Here is a 12,355-nt window from a genome sequence, read left to right as displayed (position 1 = left end):
CAATGATCCGCTCATTTCTGATAACGTGCGGTCGTTTTAATGATAATTCTATCCATTTTAGCTGTAAAGCTCTTTATGCAACTTTTATTTTGTTGATCACTGTAAACATGTAATTACGTAAGTGACCTGTGATATATTGCATGACGTAAGACATGCATATGGTTGTTGATAAACACACTTATGCCCTCTGTTCATTACGATGGCATGTTCATCAGATGTGATTTAATGCTATGACAGGGTGTGTTCTTCCCGAAATATATGGAAATAAACAGGTATCTCACTCATAAGCAATAGTCTGTGGTTAATAACACATTGGAACTCACTATATCCTGGCTGCCACAGGAACACAAATATTAGCGATACAAATGCATTTCTGTTTCTTTGAATCTGAATCTGGCGACGAAAGGATAATGTAAGGCAGCATGTTTTGTAGTCAGGCTGGAGCGGAAGAATATATATTCATTAATATTTCATGGCCCATAATGATGGAAATGGTGTCGAGTAAAACATTAGACACGCTCATTTTAGCCGGTTGCTACAAATTGGTCTGTTAGAGTTTCGCTTGAACGGATATGCTAGCCTAGTCTAACGTTTTGTCTGTGAATATATAATTTTGATTGCATAAAATATACCCATATAGAACGAAAAGGAGCCCAAGACAGACTGGACCTGATCCTGAGGAAATCAAGACTTGCTTCACTTAGGGCTATAAAGCATTGCATTGAGGGCTGGGCAGTAGAGAAAAAATAATGTCTTCAGGGACTGTGAGACAGACTAATGCCACCCTTATATACTCATTGGTCTGTCATTATCTCTGTAACTGTCGGCGCTGCTTCGAATGGCTGCGAATTGATGCGGCTTTAAGCATTATTTTATCACTGACTGACATCAATATTTTCCTCAGCTTCCAGACACTTACATGTTTCCATTTATATTGGACACTCATGTGCACAATTTCGTTTGTTAACTCATGTAGGACATGCTGAGGATTTTTAAGCACGTAGGAAATTGTAACACCGGGAACCGACTTATAGACTACCACACTACCCTACACTTCGTTATGTAAATTACATAGTATTTTCAAGTTATGTCATAAATGTGTTAAATGCTACTTGGGCAATGAAAAGCATGAAAGAAGCATGACCACAGCACTACTAGCATGCGTATGCGTCTTGACCTTGGGATGATGCACATGCGAAACGGTAGCGTCTAAAACGCGAGATTGCGAGAAAATGAAATGTCGCATTCTCTTGTTCTCGCCATTTCGTTTGTTTTTTTTATTTGTAGCCCTATTTGACAAGTCGAGATTGCGAGATTGCGGGATTTGCCAGCATTTTCGCGTTGTCGACTTATGGCAAGAAAGTGCTCTGTACCAAAAACACGAGAACGCGAGATTTCTCGCACCTTTGTCTTCCAAAGGTCGCGATCGAGAGAATGTCCCTTACAGTATTCCATAGTTTTCAGATCTCAGCTTTTAGCTTTAGAAAGAAATATCCAGTGTCCGTCCTCCATTCAAATCTATGTAACCAGTTCTTAAAACCCCTTGCTGGACTAATCCATACTATGTTTAGGCTCCGAAATACATTTGTTGAATTGTTTAATCAACAATATATTTTAATGATATGGTAAACATCTATGCTGTCTATGAGTTCTTTTCGAGTAAGAAATAGAAATGAGTACGTTTTTGCGTAGGTTCGTGTGCTTGTGTGCGTGAATGCGTGCGTGCGTGCGTGCGTACGTTTGTGGTTGCGTAATTGTTTGGGATTCTTCTTCTTCCTTCCAACTTCTAAATGCCCATCAATCCACTGAGTGACAATGGTCATGCATTTCGATGACGATTTCCAAGTCCCACCACATTCCCCAGAATTCTAAATGTTGTGTAAATGGACCGCTAATGCAGTTGTCAAGATATCAATACTGATCAATATCATTATGCAACTAACAATGTTTATCTGTTTGCAGAACGAACTATGTGACTTTTTAAAAGGATTTTACAACAACTTCCGCTGGATTCAGTTATTGAACAATTGCAGTCGATCTCTATAAACTCAGTATTCCACATGGAGTATCAAAAAAATGTCACCCAACGCAGGTATTACAAGGCGGTGTGTCACTGTAACTTTCAACTTCAGCACGAATGATTCCCCATGCATAATGCCCGCTACACTTACACGAGACTCTAACAGTCTTCTCATACAGTCACTGTAACCTCCAACTTCAATACGAATGATTCGCCCGCTAGTTCTATACAAGATATAACGTCTGTTACACTTACCCGAGACTCTAGCGGCCTCACATAGATACTCATGTGCCACACTGCACCAATTCTAATAGAGAATACCCCATGTGAAAGAAACATCGTCACACAAGTAAACTAACAAGATAAAGTTCATATTTCTGTCACTTGTTGCTGTTGCATTGAAGAAAGTGTCATGGGCAATAATCAGAAATTGTCGCACTTTAGGGGAACTTGTGAAAACTCCGTTACATCCCATGCAACCCTAAACTGCACGATCGTTGCATTCATGGTCTCCGTGATGGCTGCATAACACACCGAATGGAAATAACACAGACAATGTTCAGTCGTTCATCCCAGAGGTGTGTATCTTCAATTAAACAATATTAACTGTAACGTTCTCTTCATTCATTTGGGTTTCTTAGCATTAATAACTGTAATCTCGATCAAGTCAAATCCTTTGAAAGCGTAACTTCATGTATTACTGTTATACACAGTTCTTTACGCAAAAGAGGGCAACGAAAAGAAACGACATCTGCAAGGCAGTATTATGAACTTCACTGACAATACAACAGCATTAATAAAGGTACCATTGTTACCAGGTTGCCTATGAATGTCTTTATAACGTAGATCACAGATTGCAGATGTGTACCAACAACACTTGTTCACATGAATAACACTTCTTCCTTTTTTCTCCTTGTTTCCTTGCCAGTAAACCTGCTGGATTTCTTCACGAGTCCTCCCCATTCTGCCAGAATTCAGCAAAGATATTTTGTACTATATATATGTTACAAAACAGTAGTCCAAGTTACCATAGAAACGAATTGATTAGACGTAATAAATGTCCCCAAATGTACCGATTTAACGTCAACTTACCATATAGGTAAGTGATTATGGACACTGATAATTAAATGAATAATATTTTCATAACAGTTACCGGAAAATCTGATAGTTATGAAAGTATTGCTAAATTTATTGCAATCTACTTTGAAGAGTGAGAACAACACTGAGGGAAAGATATGTTCCTGTTTTCGCAAGAGATCGAAATATTCTACCTGTAGTGTTAATAGCAATGTGTCCAAACAAATCATGTGGTGTTAACATAATAAATACAAGCTTCACGAAGTACAACTTCCATCACTGATCTGTAAAAACCTCATAAATTTGGGATGATGTTCTGATTATGACCAGCGTTTCACTGTGTATTTTATGTTTATTAGTTTCCGAGCTAGACTGCCAAACTGACTATACCGCGACGCCACATGTTTGTATCTCTTGTAATATTACACGGATCTCATACTGTCATCGATACGGTATACAGACCACCTTCTCACCCCACGTTTGTATTGCTTGTGTGATGTTGTGTGATGACACTACATGGGTCTCATACTGTCATGTATACGGTATACAGACTACCGTATGGTTTCCTGCTTCATTTGTGACCTGTGACCTACACCCACTGCTCCAGTTCTCCAGTCAAGATAAGTCAGCATTCTGTAACTTTACACTACCGTAACGTATCGAAACTATCCTTGTGTGTCCTCTCTGGGTTCAAAGACATTACATCTCCACTAATCATCTGTCAATATAAAAGGCGGGTGCGGGTGTCATAGTCGTTAGTCGCAGCTGCATAGTGACACATGACACAGCGCAATGTGCAATTGAAAGGACTAACAGCACGAGGAAGAACTCCATCAGTTTCATGCACGCTGCACACGCCGATCACAGCACATAACCGGGTGCGGGCTGCACAAGCCACATCGACAGCGAGAGAGACTTGGCTCACTTTCAGATCGTGCACCAATGCAAGGGAGACTACTTCTTCAAACACAACATACTGTCCCACACATCCACGCTGACCACTCGTGCAGTCCCATGTTAAGGAAGACAGATATTAATATTACAATACAACAGTTCATTTATTTGGAGCTGATGATACAACTATTTCATGTCGATGATATGGGCACAGTGAGAACAAAGGGTATTTCACTATAAAACGTTTATTTTATTTTATTTTTGTTTTATTTTATTTATTTATTGATTTTGCTGTACGTGTGGGTATTCACTGAGGGTAGTGGTGTGCTGTTGGTGCCTCACACCTCACATGACATCTTCAGTTCCCGGAAGACGAGGCAATCTAGTCATGAGATCAGTCATAGCCTGGACATTGGACATTTCACCAATTGAAGCAGTAAGGGGAGATGGGTTTTTTCAAGAGGGGATACACAACTAAGTGTTTTTGTCAAGAGGGGATAAACAACTATGTGTTTTCGTCAAGAAGTGATCCAAAACTAGGTTTTCCTATACTTCTGTACGTAACTATTGCAACATGAGACCAATATTGGAACACTCTATATGACTTTTCGCATTCTTCGTGAAGTTCAGTAAGTACAAATCCCCATTCAGTCAGATTTGCAAACACACTCTATCATACGATATATCAGATATATCCGACTGGTCTTTAACATTATATAGGAGTGATCTACAAAACTTAATCCAAATATTACTATTTATGACAAGTGAAAACCTGTATTAAACGAGCTCTAAATGAACAGTTTTATGGCTTGTCTGCATGAATTTATCGCCGTCGGCAGTTTGTTTCGTCTTCCTGTGTCTGAGTTAATATATAGCAAAGGAGCAGACTTGTAAAAGCTGATGTGAATCTTCGTCCTGCTGTCTTTTGTTAATATTTTCAGTTTCAAACGGAAATGAAACATCCGTCTGTTTCTTTCAGATTCCCTGACAGGGGGTATTCAAACCAAGTACACAATATAAATAAACGTTGCAAGGAAATAAAAACATAATTCTCCAGCTAAATCCGAAATGCAGCTTATGTTAAAACATTATTATAGTGTACACGGAGTTAGTATTAAGTGTTTTCTGGACGTTAGGGGAGACAAAGTAGCCTCTACAGACACTGAAGATTATATACAACAACAAGCATAGGTTATTGAACACAACTTCTAACCTGCCTTGACGGGCGTCAGCATGATGTATTCAACACACCCAGAAAGGACGAATTCCACACGATTATATAATATATAATACCCATATGCCCGCACCTAGTACGTGCTCAAGGTGATGATGCAAGGCGCTCAAGTTTTTCCCTCGATCATTGGATGTCAGTCTCAACTCCCTATGGATCATACAACTGTTGCAGTCACTAGGTGCCTCAAGTTATTGCTGCTTTCCCATCCTTACGAGTTTGCCCTTCACAGCTGGGTGGACTGGGACATATAGTCACAGTATTTCCAAGTTTACTGAACTTTGCTGTACCTGCAATTAGGTGTCTGCATGAGGCTACCATCTGGTCAATTACTAGCGGATTCGTGGGTTGTGACAATCCACGAGAGATTCTGCACACAAAGTTAACTCCAAGGACAGTCTGTTCGATCCCGACACCTCAAGTTCGCTGGACAGCACTTGCCTGGTGGCAGGAAACTCGCTCTTCATGCCGCATCATTGGTGTTTCCTCCATTGATCAGTACAAGAACATCCCATCACGTCACATTACACGACAGGGACCTGGCCAGGTTGTAGGTCTGGGTGGTGGTTCATCTTCTATCATGTGCCCATGGAGTCTGGCCAGCTGATAAGCGTCGTTACTGAACCTATCTTTCAAGGACAAATCAGCCCCTTTTCTTTTAAGTAATTCAAACACACGTACTCGCCCCATCTCAGCGGCCATCATCGCCGGCGTCTTCTCATCATGGCCTCTGCTGTTGATGTCAATGTTTTTTGAGAGAGATTTAGTTACTATGGCTATATTTCCGCCACGACATGCCCAGTGAAGGATGTTGTTGCCAACAGTGTCGTTAAGCGTCATATCGGGTTGATGAAGAAGTAAAAGGGAAAACAATTCTAGATGTCCACACAATGCTGCCCGCATCACTGGCGTCTGCCCAAGATGGTTTCTGCTGTTTATGTCCGCCATCTTGTGTGACAGGACACACTTCACTATTGTCACATCTCCACCATAGCAGGCAAGATGAAGAATATTATTACCTTGTAGATCTAATACTGACGCATCTGGATTTCTATCCATGATAGTGTTGAAAATATCACGATGCCCCCAGTTAGCTGCTAACATCACCGCTGTCATTCCGTCACTCCCCTTGCTGTCGATATCCACGTGACCTTGAGACAGGATGTCCTTCACCTGGGCAAGGTTTCCTCTGTTGCAAGCAGCATGGAGGTCTGTGTCCACAAGGCGTGTCTCTCCACCATGATTCCCTACAGCTGTAACACAACCATAGAGTATGTAAACATGGTGGCCAGGTGGTATCTTACCTACAGTCTCATGAGACATATGTACACGCTGAAGTAATCTTTAAGTAAGGTGATATCACTGAGGCCTAAATAGACACTCTTAATCACGAGTGCAAAACTTCGTATATGGAAATACTTACATTTTCTGACAACTTATTCTTACAGTGTAGAGCAAATACAAATTGTGTCAAACTGTTTCTATAAACGGATATTTTAATAGCAAAAACAAAACATTATTTGATCCTCATTCTAGAAGTTGGTTACGTAAAAAATGAAACATGCAGCTTTATGGGTGACATAAAGATCAATCTGCTGTTTGTCAAAACATACTCTCTAAATATACATCTCACCATCTGGTTGTGTACACTCTTAGCTTGATATGGATGTAAGGACTGACATCGAAATGTCGCTCCATACAATACATAAGAAGTTGTCATCTATATAGTTGTGTGTTTGTTTTTTTGTTTTGTTTTGTTTGTTTTGTTTTGGTTTTTTTTTTTTTTGTTTTGTTGTTGTTGTTTTTTTAATGACAATAGAGACCTCGAGCTGTGGCTGTGTCTCATCTACTCAAATCAAATATTTCACAGGTACACATATTTTCAGTTTTCTGAATAAAGTGATTTCTTATTTGGAGATTTGTCTTCAAAGCGTGTGAGCTAATAGAACTTAATACTTTCCTACAAATTATTTTTCAGTAATAAATAGACATATACTAGGGAAGGTGGAAAAGTGAATATTGTATACACATAGACTTTCTATCTTTCTCACCTTGCTGATCAGGATCTCCAAGTCGTGTGCTTACACTGGCCCATTCCAAGTCGTCCAAACCTGAAGTGAGGTGTTAATATGAACATGGACTGTGGATATATCATATTCAGAACCATAACACTTACAGAAAATGACTGAAAAAACAGTTGGCAAAATCGTTGTAGATACCAGTGGTTGTACATAGCTATGGTGAATGTTTACCAGAAGTTGTGGCTTGAGTTGTACTTGAAGGAAGCAATACTTGCTTCTAACCGCTGACCCCTAACGATCATAACTACAGGTAGGAGTAGACCATTCTGTTATAACCACAGCCAGCAGTAGACCATTCTGTTATAATCACAGCCAGCAGCAGACCATTCTGTTATAACCACAGCCAGCAGTAGACCATTCTGTTATTAACATAACCAGCAGATTATCTAGAGCATTCGGTGATATCCGTGGCCAGCAGTAGACTATTCCGTTATAACCATAGCGAGTCGTTGTCCACCAGCCTGTCTGTTGTCTTGCTTGGTGCCGCTATAAACGACGGCTTCGGGCACCTGTTTGACAATCTGGTCGACCCATGGACAATCGTCGTTACAGATATTCAGAAATCGACTCAACTAGCATGTTTTAGATCAAGCAGCCCCCTACTTTGTTGGCTTTGTATTCAGCGTTGGGACGGAAATACTGATATTGTAAAATATACACCGGTGGGTGTCTTATCAATGTGGACGACAACATAAGACCACACCTTTCTCAACATGTAACCTTCCCTCTGAAGACTCCAACCATTACATAAATTGTTCAGTATTACTGTACAGTGTACTGAGAATTATTATAAGGAGCACATGTGCCCTTATGACTCGGAGGCTTTTCAACCTCTGTGAATATCAGCAAGTACAGATTTAATCACCACATAGAAATACTAAAATGCAGTGGTTGAAATCACTCTGAATCACATGTTACAGCTTACCTATTCGTTCTTCATCAGTTCCATGTGCACGTCTGAAAGACATACAAGAATCACATAAAACTCAGCTGTACGAGTGTATGATTGTGAACATGAAGCATTTTACTTTTCACGTTCAGCATAATGAGGTGTAGATTGTTCAGGAACCCTGGAATATCAGCCATGTATCATGAGATCCATCAATACTGTATGACATCCAAGGGTAACAGTAGTCCCGTAGATTCTACTTTGATAGTATTGCATCTCGACTCCAAGGAATGGGCGTGTAGTTTAGTCCGTGTGTCATTTACAGGTAGCATTTTTACAACTTTAAATAAACACAGATTATTTCCTGTCACAGTGCTAACAAAAGATTATTCCCCAGGAATACTCTTCTCACAAAGATAAGCCTTTACTGTACCTAATGTACCCGTGCTTTCTGAGCCACACAACTGCACCAGTGATGATGATGATGATGATGATGATGATGACGATGGAAACTGGAGTGACGATGGCGGCGACATTGGAGTTTGTTCCACTGGATGGTGTTTGTCGTGTTAACCTCTTCTGGACGTCCCGGTTTTCTGAATGGGTTAATATACGTGACAACAGAACGTGTCATGCATACATAATTCATTCATTATACATACCTGTTAATACGATTAGTCCTTACCGTCTTTTGGCGACGGGTTTTATATTGTAAACATATTCTTTATAATCGTGTTTGTTTTCATCACGATATGGCTGAAATATTGCTGATGTAACACTAAATAGTAACTCACTCACTCACTAACTATAGTCTCCAACAACAACAAAAGAAAGACAAAAAAAGTTCTAGAGGTGTATATCATTGTCAGTGACAGCGGTTCACAATGGTTCACGCAAAACAACTGAATAATCATTCCTCTTCCACCACCAAACCGGTTCACTTCCCGTGCGAAACGTTCCCTCAGACATCTATAAACACGTCTTTCTTTGTTATTATTGAGGAGCTAAAAACGTGACTTGCCACTGAAAGAAAAACTTCTTCGTCGCTATTGTGGTCATACTCCGTGTCTCCTTGACACCCCTGACATTACTACCGATGGCGCTGCGCAGTCATGCAGAAGGACGCCTCGATATGGTCGTCCTGCACTAATACCCGAGAAGCATGGCGTTTCTTCGATCAGCCTCTGAACTGAACTCCTGGTATTGTTGCTGTAGAGGTGGCCGTGGTAATTCTATCACGCAGTCCCTATGTGCCGGTCCTGTGCTGCTGTTGCGCTGCGTGGTCGATCATATGTGGGCGGTATATTACAGGTTAACGTTATGCTTGTGTGACGGGATACGTGGCAAAACTTGGCTGAGGTCTGCGGATGATCGTTGTTGCGTTGATCTTCTGTCAGTCCTGATATGTGTACAACTTTCTGTACACTGAAATCATGGACAATTGAATCCCCGTCGTTGCAGTAGTACAGCAGTTCAAGTAGCACACTCATTTCATAGTGGAGCAATTGGCCGTCACGTGCTTGCGTTTTCCCACCCTGTGGGGCTGTACAATAGTCTACCCTCACGATTTTTGAGCGAGTGAGTCAGTAGTCACCGTCACACCGGTAACATTTCATCCATATCGTGATGAGGACATTTATAAACTAAAGATGAATATATTTTTGAAGATGAAAACCTGTCAACAATGGACAGTATGAAGATATTAAAGTAAAACTGGAATGTTATTATACACAAACATATATTTATGTAAGAACGGACTAATGTTCGCCATGCACTGATGGAATCTACCCGAGCAAAGCATTCCACGCATGCAGACATGACCATTATATATGAATATTAGCAAACCTTTGTCAAATTGATATTTCCAAATTTACCATTGCGGTTTTTTTTTATTTTTGGAGTATATCGCTGATGCATCAAGAGTGTATACATGTTACTGACACATAACCTGTTTACACATATACATTATTTTAGAAATCATTTGAGACTATAAATACCTTTTTCACAGTGATAGCCACTGTAATTGTCTATGCAGCCCAGCGTGCAGTGTCCAGTCTGCTGGTTGCAGGTTCTGTTGTTACAGTTGCTGCTGCAGGGTTGGATACATTGATGACCGTACCAGCCCGGGACACACCCTTCAGAACAACGGCCAGATGACCGCTCACAGTGGACATTCTCGTCAACCTCAGAGGCACAGTATTGACTACAGTTTCTCTCGCAGTTCTGACCATACGTCCCCAGGTTACATGTGCCAGATACACAGAACACAACTGTAGTAGAGGAAACAGACAATAGTGTTATACATTAACATGGTCACCTTTCCACAATAAACCGATCTGTAGATATTCGATACAAAATTTCTCCACGTGGCAGGAGCGTAGGAACAAGGGTTGGGTTGGGTGTGGCTGCTTTGGGGCTTAGCTCCTTCGCCTCCACCCCTTAGCTTCTGAAGCTGCACATAGTAATACCGCAGCTGTAAGACAGCTATATTTGAATAATCATGGCAGACAATCCAGTGATTGAGACCATGAACATCGGCATTCGCCACTACTCGCCCCTTTCCGTAACGCTATTCGGCTTGTCCCCGAAAAATACGAGTCTGTCACGAGCATTACGAGCATTGATTAAAACAAAACGATAAGCTGACGTGTTTCAGGTGAGGCAGCGGGTACCGATTTGTACTGCAAGCATGGTTTGTTGAAGATCAGGTAATCAGGCACGCCTATCGTATTTAACACCTCACCTGAGGTCAAGTAGAGAGTCACAGTCGTCAGCTCTGGATTCATCCCTCCTGAAACGACATGGAGACAAGCTGTTGATCTATTCTGTTGATGCAGAAAAAGTGTTTATTTCAATTAATTTATAATTTCATGCATTAATATAATTGTTGTCAAGAGGTTATATTGTTATGTGTCAGAGTACAAGTATTATAATATTGTGGTACTTTTAAGTATAAAATTTAGTTCAGATGAGTTTCAGAAAGTCTAGGCAGGCTATAATTGTTATCACTTTTCCGAAAAGTATTATCCTGATTGTCATAGCAGATTATTTCCTCTTCTTGTTAGTGTTACTGCTTATCAGAGCACATGGCTTGTCATTGCCTCCATGTTGGAGACATCAGCTGTGACAGTTGACATGTACAGTACAGTTGCATTGTTTGCTACTATGATGTGTTTCAATGCATTATAAGGTGAAAATGAATTTATTTGAAGGTTTTGTTAATTGTACATTTAATTCATACAGTTTGTAATTGTTAATCTTGAAGCAATTTACTTTGATTTTTTATGCTGTCTTGCTGTTTGGAATAATTTACTTAGCAAGTCTTTCTTTCTGTTGTATGGTTTTGAGAACCTCACCAAGCCGAACAAAGTGAAAGTGAGCGTATAACAGCATACACTTTGGTGCGAGTAAAGATGTTTGTGTCTTGCATCCACATATATTTATATAGCATTTGTTCAATATCCCCATGACAAAGCCTCCATAGCAGCCGATATTATTTATAGAGACTGACAATTTTCAAAGTGTCAAAAATTAATATATGCACAAATGATGATAAAGATGCGACATTTCCACCTTTCGGCATTCTAATGCAAAATGATTAAAGCGATTATCTCCAATAAAGTCGAAATAGTTATGCCAGTGAATATGAACAGATCTCTGAAATAAGCTTTTAAGACACCCTTCGCTCTGCGATAGGGTAAGTCTGTATGGGTCTACCTGTAGCACCTGCCACAGAGCAGATGACGTGAAACGTGCGTGTTCCCCAGCTGTATAACAAATCAGTGTCCTGCAAACAGCTGAAGCTGGCCTACAAAATGTAGTGATACAGAAGTTGACTATCCAGAGATACAGAAACTGGACAATTCAGAGATACAAAACTAGACAATCCAGAGACAATTAAACAAGACAACTCAGTTATACCGAACTTGGCAATGCAGATACTAAACTAACCAATTCAGGAGATAATAATCTAGACAATCCAGAAACACCGAATTTGACAGTCTAGAGATACTTAAACTACACAATTCAGAGATACTAAACTAGACAGTCAAGAGCTATTGAACTTGGCAATTAAGATACTGAACAAGATAATCCATAGATACTACACTAAACAATCCTTTCATTGATACCGAGCTAAACGATCAAGAGATACTGAACAAGAC

At 40.2% G+C, this 12,355-nt stretch overlaps 1 protein-coding gene across 1 annotated transcript; it reads right to left on the bottom strand.

The window, feature by feature from the left end:
• Window positions 1–4,130: 4,130 nt before the first annotated feature.
• LOC137269901 (histone-lysine N-methyltransferase EHMT1-like) lies at window positions 4,131–11,588 on the bottom strand. The gene is made up of 6 exons (XM_067803746.1): window positions 10,936–11,588; window positions 10,190–10,462; window positions 8,626–8,788; window positions 8,229–8,260; window positions 7,274–7,333; window positions 4,131–6,475 (listed from the first exon to the last, which is right to left on the bottom strand). Exons 1-6 carry the CDS (start codon window positions 10,976–10,978, stop codon window positions 5,742–5,744), a joined length of 1,305 nt encoding a protein of 434 aa, XP_067659847.1. The 5' UTR covers window positions 10,979–11,588; the 3' UTR covers window positions 4,131–5,741.
• Window positions 11,589–12,355: the final 767 nt, after the last annotated feature.

The sequence above is a fragment of the Haliotis asinina genome, unplaced genomic scaffold (assembly GCF_037392515.1).
Source record: "Haliotis asinina isolate JCU_RB_2024 unplaced genomic scaffold, JCU_Hal_asi_v2 scaffold_18, whole genome shotgun sequence".
Lineage (NCBI taxonomy): Eukaryota > Metazoa > Mollusca > Gastropoda > Lepetellida > Haliotidae > Haliotis > Haliotis asinina.
The sequence above is the reverse complement of the archived record's forward strand: the minus strand, read 5'-3'. Positions and strand labels throughout refer to the sequence as shown.

Coding starts and splice junctions, on each gene's coding strand:
- LOC137269901 (XM_067803746.1), bottom strand. CDS start 10,978: ATGAATCCAGAGCTGACGACTGTGACTCTCTACTTGACCTCAG. Junction 7,334..8,228: donor AACTGATGAAGAACGAATAG/GTAAGCTGTAAC, acceptor ACCTCACTTCAG/GTTTGGACGACTTGGAATGG. Junction 6,476..7,273: donor TGGAGATCCTGATCAGCAAG/GTGAGAAAGATA, acceptor GTTGTGTTACAG/CTGTAGGGAATCATGGTGGA.